The sequence below is a fragment of the Manduca sexta genome, chromosome 18, assembly GCF_014839805.1.
Source record: "Manduca sexta isolate Smith_Timp_Sample1 chromosome 18, JHU_Msex_v1.0, whole genome shotgun sequence".
Taxonomy (NCBI): domain Eukaryota; kingdom Metazoa; phylum Arthropoda; class Insecta; order Lepidoptera; family Sphingidae; genus Manduca; species Manduca sexta.
This window is the reverse complement of record NC_051132.1, coordinates 3,932,232-3,949,759: the sequence shown is the minus strand read 5'-3', so window position 1 is coordinate 3,949,759 and position 17,528 is coordinate 3,932,232. Positions and strand designations below refer to the sequence as shown.

The following is a 17,528-nucleotide window of genomic DNA, read 5'->3' as shown; positions in this document are numbered from 1 at the left end:
TAGACCACGTTCTTATAAGAATCAATGATAGGTTACTAATATTGTACCTTTGTGTATACAACTGAATAACTGGCATATTATTTAATAACGGGAAGAGAAACATCACAGATAGAAGTAAATCTATGCAGAACTTCATACGTTAAATAAATTAATGGTAAAAGAAACATCAGAGATAGAAGTAAATGTATACAGAACTATGTACTTTAAAATGGTATAATGTTTTGTACTGCGCGCATCATCTCAACTCAAGACATCAGATATTACATCTCATTCTACATAATACACAGCGATAATACCTACTAACTTCAATGTTATTTAAACTTATGATTGACTCGTTTAATTACGGGAATTGCTGAAATTTATATTCTCTTGTATAACATGCATTTATTGCAATGTTCGATGTTCTGTTTCGTTCTAATTATTATATGTATCTATAAGATTCCATCTCAACAGGAATCAAAATGCCTATTTCTGCTAACAAACTTCTGTTTGCCAGCAGTATTGTACACCGTTTTGAAAGATTTGATAAATTTATGTTCTGATAGATGCTGACTATTGATACACCATACGACGACTGCATAGAAACAGTATCAGTACACTGTTACACACGGTTTGGAAAACACTAGTTGTTTATCTACTGAAATAATTGTTGAACTTTCAACAGTGAAATAAAGATAAAATTTCGGTACTGTATACACAGCTGTGATCGATGTATCAATGTTATCTCCGCTACAACAAGTTCAATGATATCAGTTTAGTCACAATTACGTATGCGAAGAGGCGCGTGCGGCGCGTCTGCTCCTCCATATCAAACACCCTGCTTACTACCAGCATCTCGCCTCTTGCTCACACTGGACAAAATTGCCTACAGTCTGTAAAGGACAAAACAACTGGATCACAGCTGCAAAAATCAGGGTACGGTGTCACAAACAACAGAAAAGGCGCTTCCGACATACCATTCTAAAACGCCAAATCATCGAACAAAATTGTTAGAACATACGCTCTTTTTCCATCCATACACAAAAGAGGATTCGAATCAAATAGCTTTCCCTTACACTTGGACCCTGCCCGTAGCAGAAGGTCGAAAGTGCCTGCTTGCCGCGTACCAAGAGTGACAATGCGTACCGGAACTGCACAATACGTTCTGAATTTGAAATAGCTGTATAAAAACCGCGGAGTCCTTGTCGAAACTATCACAAACTATCCAACCATCGTTCAGTCAACAACTGGAGTTCGGAAAAACAAAATGGTGTCCAGTAAAGTTGTGTGTTTATTTGCCCTCGCCCTGTTCGGGAGCGCGGTGGCGCAGCCCGCCAAGGATGCCTTCTGGAAAGGCACTCCTATGGACAGCATGGTAGAGGAGATGAGGTCTGGCTGCGCTGAAGGTTCCGACCCAACCGCTTGTATAAAGTACAAGGTCATGTCTTTATTGGACACCATCTTCAAGAAGGATTCTTTCCAGGTAAGCAATAAGGCTTTCCAGGTTCTGCTTTTTCGTATTTCCTATTATGATAAATATCCTCTAAAACACAACTTATTTCACAGATCTCCGAAGCCGTTGAAGTTACGAAAAACGGCGCCGCCAACGACGTGACCGGCCGCTCCAACGGCGACTTCTTCGACACCATCGAGAGCTACATCCAATCCCACGACGTCACCTTCCAGCTGCCCATCGCCGACACTAAGATCACCGTAAGCCCCAGAAACCTTGACAATGATGAGCTGACCTTGAACGTCAAGTTCAACAAGGAGGGAGCCCGCGCCGTCGGCGAGGCCCGCAAGGCTAAGCTCAAGAAGATCATCGTGCCCATTCTGGTATTCGTACTCCTCAAGGCCATGACCCTCATCCCCTTGGCTATTGGTGTCCTCGGATTGAAGGCCTGGAACGCGCTGCAGCTGTCCTTCTTCTCTTTCGTCGTGTCCGTTGCCCTGGCTATCTTCCAGCTCTGCAAGAAGGTAAGTTTTGCGAAACACTACGATGACACTTGATACAAAACATTGTGTTTGTTAATAATGATGAAAAAAAAACGTTAATGCACTATCTACGCTACTGGGCTCATAAATTCTTTTTCAAAACGTATACGCACTAAATTGGCACTAAATTCTAAATTTACGCACCCTACAGCGCACATTCGTGTATTAACTTTACATCGGTTTAAACTTTGAGAAACAGTGAACTAACAAGCTATCACAGCCTTACTATCCATATATCTAACATTGTAGTTTACCCAGATTGCGGCCGACAACTCGCACCCCCAGATCGCCGCCCACGGACCCTGGGACGCCGCTTACGCCGCCACCCGCCGTAGGAGAGACGCCGAGCCCCAAGAACTCGCCCAAGAGTTGGCTTACAACGCTTACCACTAAGAATATTAATATCGAATACCTCAAACCAACGACCCTTTACTCGAAACCGTTTGGCTAACCGCTGATTGAAATTCAAATTTGAAATTCGAACTCCAGTTGCAAACGGACATAGACAAAGCAGACCAAATAAAACGGTTTCTTCGAAAAACCGTCTCTCGTGTAAATACTATGTAATACAATTTATTTATTGAAATAAAATGTGCATGGACGACTGTGTGATTGTGATGTGTGACTGATGTTATTTATTTCTTATTTTTAATAAAATCATTGAATAAATGTCTCTATTTTTATTACACAACCCTCATAGAATTCTGATAATAAATCTTGAAAGTAATTTATTCTTTTATTTGAAATATACGCACATTACTTAAAGTCAATGTTAACAAAAAAATGTGTATGAAATACAACTTATATTATAAACATCCATAAAATACACAATATTATGTGCAATAAAAAAATAGAACACACAGGTGACATCAAATAAATATACATAATAATAAAATAATGAAGTAACGAAAGTTTAAGAAGACAACAAAATTAAATTTAATTCGTTTATTATTCTTAAATACTATAATATGATTACATACACAAACACGCACAGGGAACCAATAAACTAATAACTGACCTAAAACCTATAAGTATAATTTAATAATTAGAAAATATAAAACTATGTAGGTAAGTAGACAGCATGGCGTGTGTTCTTTATATTTAATGAAAACACTTTCTCTCCAAGGAAGTGCGGAAGGTATGCGCCGCATTAGGTTTCTGGACGAGTGCTCGCCTTTCTACTGGTGTGGATACTGATCAATTATCACACTCACGCACTCCAGTGACACTATCATCGACGCCTTTGACATTTAGATTGGCATTTTATAGTAGACAAGGCTGACAACTAATTTCTTTTGTTAATTCTTAAAATTTATCACGAGAAATTCTATAAACGGGAAAAGAGATTCTAGTCTTCTGGTTTTCCGGGAGCTTCATACTAATGGAGCTCAATAATAAAATTAGTACCTATATAAGAATATTACTTATTATTTAAATAAGAATTCATTTCTACACTTTCTTATTTACGATGATACTGAATATATTGCAATTAGTTAATGTTTGACGGGCAATCAACATAATGCTAGTAGATACATTAGTGTAGTTATCAATTTTCTCTAGTATGGGAGCTCGTGGGACCACAAAAGCTCACAGCATTCAATAAAAGGCCTGCATTACGAAAAGATCCTGTAAACGCAAGCATTTTTCTATGCCAAAAATGTTTTTTTTGGGTGACACCCGCCCTGCCCTCCTCACTAGCTACGCCCATACTAGCACTTATTTTTTGTAACTTAAGACAAAAATTATCTTCCAAGACTAATAACTTTCCAAGTTCTTCTAAAAATGACATTCTAATATTTGGTTGGTTTTCGATAATTCTGGATACAAGACATTTAGATGATCTACTTACAGCATATTATTGTGTGTATGGATAATTTCTGGGTCGTCCCTCTAGGTCCTGCAACTTGACGAAAGTTTTCAAAGTTCGTACATTGAATAATGTTCGTTATCAGATTTGGCTTTGTCTGGTCCAGACGAATGTCTAGGATCGGTCTCTAGAAGATATGTCGATTATGTAGCATTTTTTTCAAAGTTGAAACATTTATCCGCCATCGAAACACTCAGAAGGTTTGCATGTTGCTGAAGTGTCGAGATACAACAAAATATTTACATGACAGATAAATAGCAACTAATTTCACGTTATTTCTTATACACGTTGCTGAAACAACTACCTATACCATATATAAGACAAAAACCGTGGAATACCGCCTAAAATACCAAAGATATAAATGATTTAAGTTTCTTTGTTGACGATTAATAATGGCTGGCTATTAATTCAATCGGAATGGGATTTTGGATCTCCAGCAAACCCCAATGAATATTAGAACCTCAACAGTATAGCTCTCTTTTCATTTCCATTTTGTTTACGACAATGCCTCCCAGGTTGTGTTGGCGTTTTCATATTTTAATTTTATTTCGAGTTATTCAGGGAGCTTACGTCTAATTTTAAAACATAAGTTATAACTTAAATATATGCTAATTACAAGCTTTCATATGCACAGGAAAAATATTTAAAACCTACAACAAGTTTAAATAAAATTTCACATACAATTAGTTTTGACGTTCGGCTTGGCTTAATATGTAATGTGTTTTTTAGTTTTCGTGTACTACCACTTAATGTATTACTATGGTTTAATTTATTAAATAAATATTGAAATCTTAGTAACTAGTTATTAGTGCCATAAACACAAAATGCATATCTTAAATAATATTCTTTACAATGCCACTCTCCCTCTTAAAATATTTCTAGCAAGTAGCAATAGGCAGTATAGTTCTATTAAATGCGATAAAGCACAGCAAACCACACACTGAATATACTACTACTCCCTACTGACTGTTTAAAAATCCTCAATTAAGCTTATTTATCCAAGGTATTTTCCAATAACACAATAGAAATAAACATTTCATTAAGAATCATTATATCAGCCGGATGAACACTATATTAATTAGATGATTGATGATGATGATTACACAATATAACACTATATTAATTAGATGCTTCGTAGTTTCGCCGTATCAGGATAAAACGTTTCCTGATTTCGAACCTGAAATGTAAGTAAGGCCATCCGTACTACTAGTGGCGAAAGGTAAAATTTTCTGGAAGGGAATCCCATACAAAATATAGATACTAAAATGGATAAATGCGGTCTGCAAATCGTTGTAATGATAATTAAATTCTATATCAACTCTACTAAAAGGAAAGCCGGTAGGAAACAAGTTGTGTGGACACTTCGCCTCTGCGTACTACACCCACTAAGTTGTTCCTTCTTAATAACAAAACAAAACAAAAGGAATAGCACAGAACACATTCATTATAAACAATACTTAAGCACTAAATTATATTAAGACTAGATTGTCTCCCTTAAAACTATGCCCTAATTGAAATTATACTACGGAAACGACTCTACAAAAAACAATTAACAATATAAACATCTGCTTATACTTAAGTGAGTTATATAAACAAAAATTGTACGAAAACTAAATTATATTTATTTATTTATTTAAAACTTTATTTTACATCAAAAATATAAAAAAAGAAACAAAAAAAAGACAAATTTGCATATAGACAGTGGAAAAGAATACATTGGTGGTACAAATGGCGGTCTTATCGCTCGAGGCGATCTCTACCAGACAACCATTATATTATACTACCTATAAACTACTTATTTTTCCAATACTACTTAAAACAGGCCCGGCCTGCTGTTCATTATGTCAATGGTACCATGTTTAACATAGAGTTCATTATATAATCTACTCATCCTGATAATGGGGTTATTATAGGACATATTAATAGGGAATAGTTTTATCGCACAAAAACACTGGCGACATTGTGCCAGGCACAACTCATTGTAATTCACACGGGCGCTCAGGATGCGAATGACAGTTGGCATGCCTTCCTTACCCTGGTGACCCAGTGCTGCGCCATTACCACGGTACCCTGTCCATAACCGAGCCTTATGGCTTATAACTCGGACGCCTTACCTACATTCTTCGGCCAAGACACGATTGACACGAAAAAGATTAGTAATCACATTATCAAAAAAATTGTAATGCTAAAACCATACTAAAAAAGTATTTAATGTCTCATATTATTAATGTAAAAGTTGATTACGAGGTTCAGTATTTATCGAAAGTAAATGTAAAGCACTGAATGGATTTTTTATAACATACAAGCTTGCGTTTGACCACTATCTCGCTTGATGGTAAGTGATTAGGTCTACGGTGGAGCACGCTTGCTTAGAAGAAACCTATTCATTCGTGACTTGAAGATGTCCGAGTTATATTTAATTATTTGGATATAACGGAGATATAGATCTTGTCTTTATGATACATTTTACCTTTTCAATATAAAATACCATAATACCTATATTTTTCAATCCCTCGATGAATGGAACTGACCCGAGAAGTTATCATTACGCCAGGTTTTATTAAGCAAGGCAGTGATGATGGGTCAGTCATTTTTATTGATATCAGAATACAGTAACAAAGCCACAAAGCAGTCTCAGTTACAAAACTCTACATTGCTGTAATCCTTATTTTAGAGTTTAGGTAACATGAATTTAAACCACATTAATATGCTAGCAATAAATTATTGCATCATACCGAAGATACCGGGATGTGAAGTTTTCACACTCAAACCGCCTCTATTATCCTAATTAAATAAAATAATAACAAAACACTTAAAGCACGCATCATAATCTAAATGTAAACTCAAATTATGAAGAAAAATGGCGAAGCTGTATCTTTAGTCTTAGAAGTAGAAGAATGACACGACTTTAGTAGTATAATGACAATATTTTTGAGTAAACACTTCTATCTACTTTTCAATAGCAAACAGTGCATTACTTCATTCACCAAATTACCACACTAAAGGACATTGAAGGTAATAAATATTGCTCGCAAGTAGTAAAGGTTAATATGCCCATTTGTATTGAGGTTCAGGTATCATTAGTTTACTTTGACATGATTTGCAGCCACAAAAGTAGGTAAAAACTATGAATCACTTGATGTTATGTATATGTCAAGGAAAGTGAATAATTTTTCGCCAAATTTTATATATTATATCTATACATATTATAAAACAAAATCACAAATACTATCTGTCTGTATGTGGTCGATTTTCTCAAAATCTACTGAACGGATTTTTGTACGAATTTTACTATACGATTGTGCAATTCTTGAGGAAGGTTTACATTAATAGTACATTACGATTTTATGTACATTGACTGAAATATAATGATTACTGTCGAAGAGGTCGCGTGGTTATAAAAAACCTCGTGGGTCGGGATTTGCGTATTATTTAATGCAATTTCTAATTTATAACCTAAAGTTTATTCAATTACAAATAGGTAGAAATCATAAAGCCATTACACAAATTTAAAAATATTTTCCATTGGTGTTAAGCCTGGTAACTATTTTTGTATAAAATATGATTATTTTAATGTAAATATAATTTAGGTTATCATTCTGCTACCAATTTCATTTTCTTTGAAATTAAACAATTTCGCAGTTAATATTAACGTCTTAAAAGAGATAATGCAGTCTGTAAATACCCACTCATTAATAATTATTGGTACGTTTTTATATTATAATCGTTTGTTATTTTACACATATAAATGGTCGAAGTATGTGGTGACCTTCATAAATATGAATTCCTTCGATCATCATATCGAACTACACAAAAACGTAGAGGTAAAATTTCACCATTTTAGAATGCCGTTTTATAAAACTTTACTTTCTTTGAAACAATGATTTTTCTAAATAAAAGTTACATTTATAAAGCACTGTAAAAAATGCAATTTAATTATAATTATATTTTGTATCGTTTTAATAGGCTAACTAAAACAAAATGATACTATTATGTCACATTAAATCAATATGGAGTAAGAATTTGATATTTCTAAGATTTGATGTTTTTATAGCGACATTAAGATTACGTAAGTCTAGGAATATTATTCTCAATTCCTTTTTTAATTTCTCAAAATCAAAATATGCCCGTCATGATTACCTGGTATTATAGATTAAAAGTATAACAAACATCGAAAAATTATAGATATGACTTATGTATCACAAGCCTTAAAAGCGACGGTAATGAGTGCCCATACACCCCCAACCAACAATAGTCGAACGGAAGTGAAAAAATAAATTTCACAATCCGGACATGCCGGATGGTAATGCGCGCGCGATGCGCATGCGCGATCGCAACCCTTATTGCATAATGGAGTCGCGCCGCAGCCACACACGCTTTTTGCCAAACGAGCGCACGTTTCACTTTCCTGGCGAAATGGTTTTACGTAATACTGGTAATTTCTTGTAACAATGTTGTTTAGTTACGTTTCTCGACTTAAGATTTATTAGTTACATTCCTTTTTACAATAAATTATAGAAGCAGCATCTTCCAGGATGTCATAAAAAGCTGTAACTTGCGCGACAAGAATGTATCCGTTTTTAGTCCTTTATTGATAAAATTAAAATATTATTAAAATTAAGAACCAAATGTACAACGTCAAAATATAGCTATTAAGCTTTTAGAGTCTACAATGATTTATAAACGTTGCTGGACTTATGAATTTATGATTATTGGTAAAATTTGGTTTAAAATACCTCCTTACGGTCACCATAAAGTTCATTAAAACATTTAAAAAAATATATTTATACGGCATTCCGGGTACTGAGTACTCTTAACGCTGAATAGTGAACATATTAACATTACATTAAAGGCATAGTTATATCAGCAAACACTGACACTATCACAGATACTAGAAGTTATGGACAATTTTTTTTCCCAAAATCCTTATCACCCAAAATAAAAATCGAAATAAAATTCCAAGCGTAGTGCCGGGTGACGTCACAGCAAGTGTTACCATAGTAAACAATGGGTGCATGTTACAACAACGAGGAAAATGTTCCAACCATATTAGTATGTATGCAGGGAATAGTGAGAGCATGAGGAGACGGTCATAGCATGACAATAAGTCCTTTCGATGATTTATAGCCTAAAACAAGCACGCAACGAGCTCGAAACTGGCAACACTAATTTATATAACGCAACTGTACACTTAAAATGACTTCGACGTGGAATTCTTTATAATCTATGGTTATTTATAAAAGACGTTTCTTCACACTTTCGTACTGAGACGGAATATATTTAAATTAATAGTAATTTTAAATTACAAAAGTTCATTCACATACAATAGGTATTTTAACTTTATTCTAATTTCGTCTAGGTTATCCACTTAAAACACTTACTGCATCGCCTAGTGTTCTCAGGTTTATATAATAATCCAAATAGTAATATTTCTGTTTCATGAATTAAAGAATTCAAATAATATCAACCATATCCTTTGACACTTTGAATCGAAATGTGGAACTTTGATACAATACCCCTATAACATACCTACATAGAATCATGCAAGTTGAATGTTACCGTTATTAGGAAAATAAAAATAAGTACTTATCCATTAGTTTCATATATCAATATTTTGAGATATAGTTATTGATTGATGTTTGAGACCCTAGTAGTAGTAGCGATAGAGCGAATACATAATATAAGATTACCCTAAATAGATTAATTAATAATTGATTTAAATCATATTGTTTTAAGCATATTGCATCGCACACTCCTACGGGATAAAATCGTGAGAAAAATATTAGAATAGCTACTTATTATTTGACTCGACCTTACAGCATGATGTAGACGCATAGTGATTTAAAGTGCGTGCTCTACATTGTAAAGCATTTCAAAACACAAGACTAAGTATGTTATTTAACACATTTTCTGATTTTCTAACCAATTGTGAGGATTGCCAGTTTACATAAACCTATGCTTCTCATTAGTATAATAATATCAGCCCAGTATTATATACTGTCCCACTGCTGGGCGCGGGCCTTCTATACTACTGAGAGGGATTAGGCCTTAGTCCACCACGCTAGCCTAGTACGGATTAGTATACTTCACACACGCTCGAAAATTCTTAATAGAGAATTTCTCAGGTATGCAGGTTTCCTCACGATGTTTTCCTTCACCGTTAAAGCAAGCGATAATTCACAAAAAATACACACATAATTTTTTAGAATAATCAGAGGTGTATGCCCTTAGGATTTGAACCTGCGGACATTCGTCTCGGCAGTCCGTTCCAAAACCAACTAGGCTATCGCCGCTTTTTAGTATAAGTAGTTATGAAATAGGTTATCAAACATGAAAGATCTTAAACGATCGCTATTTATGAATGTATAATGCAATTCAGATTCTAGTGCTTTAACAGGCCTTCTCTAATTTAAGATGAAAGTATGATTTGAATAGTCTATAATTAATACTTTCTCTAATTTTACATAATATATGATAGTTTAAATAACTCTTAGGTACTAGATGATGATATTTGTTAATTTAAACAAATCAACATCTTGCATAAAACAAATATATTTAAGGCACTATTGACACATAACGAATGAAACAGAATTATTAATATAATATTTTACCATAAAAATACGTCACTCTCACCGAGCAGGACTTTCTTTAAATAGTTTGCCAAGTATGATAACAATTTCTATTCAGAGCACGCACGGACAGCGCGCGCCTCGCCGCCCAAAGGATCACATATAAAAACCAAGCCCATTGAAAATTAAATCATTGTTGTACCATTAACCGGCCGGGCCGTACGTCTAATTAATCAAATCTAATGACAAAGTGAAATATCAAAATGAAGTGTTTGTGTTTACTTATCGCTTCGGCCGCCCTCGTGCACGGTTACAGCATCAGGGACAACGAAATCGAGATGCCGCGGTTAAGGACAAGTGATGATCTATTGGACAGTGTTATCAGTGATTGTTTCGAAGCTGAGTCACCTATGTCATGCCTCAAAGTGAAAGTTCTCTCGTACCTGGATACCAACGCTGGCGTGACGGCCGAGTCGGCGAGAGCCCTGGACTCCAAGCACATCGACAAAGTGATCTTCGAACGCGCCGCGAGGATTCTGCAGACCAACGAGTTCAGGTTCCAACTACCTGAGTTTCTGTTCCAGAGCGCCGAGGTCTCATACAGAGCTGATAAAGGATTGGATGTTCAGTTCCCGGAAGACGACAGCAATGGCGAAGGTAGTATTCTATATTCGTGAAAATAAGATTAAACTTCAAAATTATACATTTAATGTTTGTTGCAGCTCGAGGCCTCTTGAAGAAGAAGCTCCTGCTGCCAGTGCTGCTGCTGCTCAAGCTCAAGATGAAGGCTCTCATGCCCATCCTGGTATCTATCATCGGCATCAAAGCCATCAAGGCCCTGATCCTCAGCAAACTGGCCATCACTCTGGTCGTTGGATTCCTTGTCTACAACTTACTGATGAAGAAAGGAGGTGGGAATTACCATCCGTTTGTAGCATAAAAAGGCGATAAAGTACAAAAAGCTTATTCACATTTCTTTTCACAGCCATGCCGATGATGATGATGACCCCGACTGACGCGCCTCCTGCTCCTCAATACGGCCCTCCCGCCTCCCAGTACGGCCCACCGGCTTCGACCCCGGCCGCCCCTCAGGACTCGTACAGCCCTCAGTGGGAGCCGGCCAGCTCCGGCCCCTACTCGCGCGTGTGGGACCCCTCGCAGCTCGCCTACAGCTCGTACTACCCTGGTGACTCCAACGCCTCAGCGTCATCGAACCAGTCGCCGAGCTACTCCAGCGTGTCATCAATCTCGTCGTCGTCGTCATCTTCGTCATCACCCACCTATTAAACCAAATACCTCATGTAAATAAAACACAACTGAATGTACATAGGATGCACGCACGAACGAAACTGTTAGGGTTTAGTTAATTTATTGACAACTATTTATTTTTATTTATTACACAATAAAGAACTCGTTGTCTTTTCAATGATTGCGTTATTGAATAACCCTTATCATCTAAGGATATGTGAAATGTCAACAAGACTGTGTTTACCGGAAAAATAATTATGAGGTCAATAACCATCTAAATGTTAGCTAAATTAAATTCCAAAGATGAATACTCCATTTCTGGATGTCACGTGTTATTTGAAGGAGTCAGTGAATTATTAAATTATTTAAACTGTACCGAATGAGAAAGCTATGTAAGTGGGACAATAAGTCAATTAATATGACATCCGAATATGACCCAAATCAACTCCCAAGGGAATCATATTTTCACGCCTTATATGCGGTGAAAAACTTTTACATTCCTTAATAAGGTCCTGTATTTATCAAAAATTCAATATCCATTTATCGTCGTAGCGCTCATACATACAAACTAAGCACATACATAGTACAACCCATGGGTTTGATCAAATAAGTTACTTTCATTAGATACTATAGCAGCTATTTGCTCATATTCCACTGCATGGATTGGCGCTACAGCCTTTTTTAGGCATGTTGGAGAAATTTGGCTTAGTTTTTACGACTATCAACATGACTGGGGCCTTAGACAAGATGCCTTTGACATATCCTTGCGATAAGTCTATCGCTATGATAATATGTTATTCCCATTTTCTTTGTTTTCTATGAGTATTATCAATTGTAGAAAGATATCTTGTTAAGGCCCATAACCTGAACTCTCTTGGGGTTCCAGTTTCAGAAGTAAATTTCTTACTCGCTACATGTTGAAAAGAACGCAAAAATAAAACACATTTTTATTTTTCAATCGTTTATTTTAAACATGAGTATCTTTACCGAGTGAACAGTGAAATATTTGTAGAAGTGTTTGTTGCTATAGATATGTGGAAAAGTGGAAAAATACGACTACCAGACGTATTCGTAAGACGGTAAGAGATTCATTATTTATTGTCCAAAATCTCGTTTACTTCGTAATGTAAATTTACAAACATAGCCATCAGGATTTACCCGCGGCCAAAAACGATAACTTTTTATTGGAAATTTGAATGTACTTTAGTGACTTTTATACAGCTTCTCATACTTGTTAAATAACACTGGGTATATCAGCTATTTACGTTTAAAAAATTGTCAATATCATCTGAAAAAGGCCCACTCATTTTTATACTAGTCTAAATAGGCTCACGACGGTTAATGCGACAACTCATCAAAATCGAATTATCTGTTAAACATTTATGATTTTTTACGAAATCTGAAAGTTTAAATATTGTTTTACTTTATACTTTATTTGGATAAAATGACGCAATAGACGATCGCATGGCAAATGATAAAATGACTCAATGTATAAAATAGATTTACATGTAAAAATATTTTAATTCTTATATCAACGTAATAAAGAAATCATATAATTTTAAGCAAATGAATGGTGAAACGAGCAAGTCGCTCGAAATAACAGAACAGATATCTTGAACACAATATGATAATCATATTTTGAACATTTTAGCACTTGCCACATTAAGGTAGAAATATTAAGGAAGTTTCGAGGAATATAAAGACTAATATACATTTCTATATAGTGCTCTATCTAGATAGTATACAAATATAGTATAAATATTGTATTTACAAGGACACTACAATAAGTAGTAGGGCTATGTCAGGACGACTACACTACTCGCGAGTCACAAGTAAGGTCAAATTATATTTTGTACTTGACAAATATTATAATAAATATTTTTAAAAGGCCATATCTCATGAAAATCCACTGCAGACACGAATACGGATATTTATAGTTATAATTTATGTTAATATAAAGATAAAACTAGGGCATCCATAATTCGACAATCTTTTTTCCATTCCTTGGCAGAGCGTACACATTCTCTGTATTTTTATTTATAGATAAGAAAAAATATTATAATAAAAATAAAGAATCATTATTTTCATACAAAAATTGTTAATCTGCAGCCATTTTCAAAAGATTTCCAAATATTACGTACTAAATTAACCAAGTATGGTTTTGAAGCACTTTCTTTTGGCAAAATAAGACACGTTAGGTAGAATATATCATGTGTTGATCAAAGACACTTAGTTAATTTAGTACCATGATGATGATGGGTGTGATATCTACAAATGAGAAGGTTAAAGCTTTTATTTCACAGCCTTCGACTAAGGAGTGCATCGAGGTACTCTTTAAAGTGAATATTATACATATTTTTATATCAATGAAGTGATATTACATATAAAAACGAAAAATATATAAATTTAATCGATTTTGCCTTTTGTCTAAGCATTGTGTCTTGGCGCAGCAATTTAACTCATGGTCTCTCTACACAACTGATTTACCATCCACTGAGCTACAGATAATATTCAGAACCATAGAAATATATATAGATACCAAGACACTAAACAGTATAGTTATTATATATTATTATATTAACCTAATAGGCTTTGCCCATATGAAATCATCACTTTAGTCTAAAGCTCGAGTCGCAAACTTGACTTTCATTGAAATAATACTATTTACGTTTTTCATCGCCGTTATTTATATTTATATTTTCTCCCGACGTTTCGAAGACTTTGCAAGCTTCATGGTCCGAGACATCCCCGTGGATAAAATCCGTAAAATAGTTTTATTTCAAAGTCTAATACTCGCGTAAACATCAGACCTCATTGACCAATATTTTTAAATGTAACTTCACTCCACTGACTCCCGTCATATTTATAGAGGATCAAGTACATATAATATACGATATACTAATAGAACACACAATAATTCTAATATAGTTTAGGTACATAGTTGCAAAGATAAGAACGAATATAGTATAAGTTTATGTATAGGCATACATTGATTTGTTACATTCATATTTTTACAGACCGAATTGTAGGCAAACATGTATCCGTATAAGCAAATCTAAATAAGAGAGGATATTTGTGGCGCAAAATCTTAACATTACTAACTGCCATATTCAACACATGAACCCTACCGCTTTTTTGACCTTTATCAAAAATGGACCAATAAAAACATTTTTTAACATGCTTACAAATTAGTTATTTTGATTGGTTTATTCAGTGCATTGGATTGAAGATCGAGATTGGGATCAATTATTGAAAACGGCTCTAAAGGAGTGCTAGAAAATTATCGAACAAAACAAACGTTTGTAAAAAAAAATAATCGCGGTATTTTAAAAAAGAAAATATTAGCTGTGGTAAAGGCCACTTGAATTAATAAATTAGAATGCATTTATGAAGAATAATAATATTTTTGGACTAAATATGATTTTTTGATCTATACATTACATAATGTAGAATTTCACGGGAAACTGTCACCCTGCATACAATTCAGCCTTAAGTTTATCAATAGTATAGAAGAGCAAATGTTCGCTTTGCAATATGTATAGTGAATATTAAAATCTTAATAGCGAAGTGGAAACAATACAAGTGCCAAGACGTAACTCTATCGCTAGTTTCATCATATTACTTTGTTTATGACGATTTAATATACAATAAAGTCGATTCTGAAGATATTAGTTGGAGGAGTGGATTTTTGGAGATATTTTGAAATAGTCTTATATTTTTTTACACCGATTTTATTTATAGCTATATTTTACGGAAGCTTTAAGTACTTTAATTAACAACAATATATTATATTTTTTATACGTAACTTGTATTTACTGTTCAATTCATCCTCCGCCTTCGATAAATGGAAGTAGATGAAACGTCGTAAATATTTTATGCAAAATTCATAAAGATAGATAAAGTCAGGGGCCCTATTCCGTCTATAGGGGCGTTCCGTCTTTTTGTAATTACGGGTGTTCTCTTCGAAGGAGAGCTTCAATTACTGTATAGGTCAGAATTTAAAAAAACCCTATTTATTTATAAGGCTATCAAAGCTGTCCTTCCATTAGAACGCCTGTAATTGCCCCCGAAGACAGAAAATAATCCCTAACCTTATGCGACATATTAAGTGACGGCAAAAGTATAAGAAAAATTGCTTAAGAGATAAATACTAACAAACAATGAATCTGATTTCTACACCCTCCTAATTACTAACTTTGTACTCCATTTAATAACAGCTTACCTTTCATTAAAGGCGTTAAGACGAACATTTCTAGGAACTTAAATATGGCAGTGATTTATTCCATATATTACAATGAATCACATCAAAGTATTGATTGGCATCTTCGTACTATCACCCCCAGAATCGACTCAAGTCTCTCATTATAATACTCTGAATATTTAAATACTAATATTTATAATTTTTTATGGTAAATATTTTCAATACTTCGTTATTGTCATCGGAATAAACTCCTATATTTTCTATTGGATGTGTATGACGATCAACATTTTCATAAAACTGCCGAATTTCATAACTAAAAAGGCTCTAGAATAATCCATATTTCTATTATATTACTTCAAATAAGTAAATATCTATATCAAACTTATTATGGGCAAACAACTTGCTTGGTGTACCAACACTTATTCGCTACGATCTTGCGTTCTACACTCAAATTGCAATACAACTGCCCTTTAAATCGGAAATCTACGATTCCCTTCTTGCGCCAATTCGACAGTTTTATTAAAACGTATTATTTATTTCACGAAATATACTTCGTTGGACATATAAATCAATATTAATATGTAATTTCAATACCAAAAAAATATTACATGCAAATAAAACTCCATTCCTAGAAACCACACCCTAACGATATATACATGCAGCCATGACTCGGTATGTTATGCTTTTTAAGCAACTGAAGCAATGGAGCAATGATTAACATGACAATTTACAGCTGTGACCGACAACACTAAACTGCGGAGGATTTATGAAGGCTTTGCTAATATTGAGAAATATGAGAATTGGAAATGCTCATATTGATGTTACAGGCCACTTTTCATGCCATGCTAGAACTTCGTCTCATATTGAAAGAAAGAAAAAAAGAAAATATTGCGTCCTAAATATGGTGAATGCGGGATCTCGGACGCAGTTATTGTAACGCAACGCGCGACTTTAACTTAACTGAGGCGTGCGTGTTGCTCCACACTGTTCAGCTTCGTATTCACAAACGCTGGTATGCAGGTACAGACCAATGCTCTGATAAAAAGTCTATTTCTCAGTGCTTTAGGGTTGGGCGTCTTTGCAGTGTCTACTGCGTAGGCATAAGATAGAACGGGGTGCTGTGATTAATTGCCTAATATTGAAATAAATAAAGCTAAACTAAGTCAAAGAAAACTGAAATTGAGAACACTATGCGTTCAGGCCAAGAAGGGGAAAGTGTCAAAACATGAGGAGAGGCGCAATACGCGCACGTGACGTCATCGGAGATTACGATGCGTGCGAAAGAATAAGATGGTGCGATATCCCAGGTACGCGCCCACTGTTATTTGTTGCAATATTTTAAATATGAATTACTGCCATCTTTCTTAACCAATTTCAATATTATTTTCACATAAGGGTTTCATTTTCGTACTAATTGCTTTTATATATAAAATAATGTACAAAATGAAACAAACCCTACAAGTTAGGATGTGGTCTCACTAGACTATTTGTTCAACAACTTACTCTATCAGTGATAAACCAATGGAAGATGGATAAGGCACCAGGGTATCGTACAACATTCATAAGCACTACTAACCGAACTAAACTTGTACACAACTCCTTTATACTGTTTATTACTGTATTTACAACATGCAGACATTCCAAGCAATGTTCCATCAAAGGCTCTCAT

The 17,528-nt window shown here is 34.7% G+C and overlaps 2 protein-coding genes across 3 annotated transcripts; both read left to right on the top strand.

Annotated features, from left to right (window-relative positions):
• The first annotated feature begins 1,182 nt into the window (after nt 1–1,182).
• Nucleotides 1,183–2,643, top strand: LOC115442858. Of its 2 annotated transcripts, none has more exons than XM_030168048.1 (3): nt 1,183–1,462; nt 1,546–1,956; nt 2,224–2,643. In XM_030168048.1, the coding sequence occupies exons 1-3, from the start codon at nt 1,247–1,249 to the stop codon at nt 2,365–2,367; spliced, it is 771 nt and encodes a 256-aa protein (XP_030023908.1). In that variant the 5' UTR covers nt 1,183–1,246; the 3' UTR covers nt 2,368–2,643. The 2 variants fall into 2 exon arrangements, with proteins under 2 accessions (XP_030023908.1, XP_030023909.1); XM_030168049.2 differs by having other exon boundaries at nt 1,184–1,462; nt 2,233–2,643.
• A 7,905-nt stretch (nt 2,644–10,548) lies between these two features.
• On the top strand, nt 10,549–11,836 carry LOC115442859. The gene is made up of 3 exons (XM_030168050.2): nt 10,549–11,067; nt 11,133–11,321; nt 11,396–11,836. The coding sequence occupies exons 1-3, from the start codon at nt 10,674–10,676 to the stop codon at nt 11,695–11,697; spliced, it is 885 nt and encodes a 294-aa protein (XP_030023910.1). The 5' UTR covers nt 10,549–10,673; the 3' UTR covers nt 11,698–11,836.
• The last annotated feature ends 5,692 nt before the right edge of the window (nt 11,837–17,528 follow it).

Bases quoted from the DNA above. Each gene is read 5' to 3' on its own strand.
- LOC115442858 (XM_030168048.1), top strand. From the start codon at position 1,247: ATGGTGTCCAGTAAAGTTGTGTGTTTATTTGCCCTCGCCCTGTTCGGG. The intron at 1,463-1,545 runs GTAAGCAATAAG...CTTATTTCACAG, and splicing joins TCAAGAAGGATTCTTTCCAG to ATCTCCGAAGCCGTTGAAGT. The intron at 1,957-2,223 runs GTAAGTTTTGCG...CTAACATTGTAG, and splicing joins TCTTCCAGCTCTGCAAGAAG to TTTACCCAGATTGCGGCCGA.
- LOC115442859 (XM_030168050.2), top strand. From the start codon at position 10,674: ATGAAGTGTTTGTGTTTACTTATCGCTTCGGCCGCCCTCGTGCACGGT. The intron at 11,068-11,132 runs GTAGTATTCTAT...TGTTTGTTGCAG, and splicing joins AGACGACAGCAATGGCGAAG to CTCGAGGCCTCTTGAAGAAG. The intron at 11,322-11,395 runs GTGGGAATTACC...TTCTTTTCACAG, and splicing joins CTTACTGATGAAGAAAGGAG to CCATGCCGATGATGATGATG.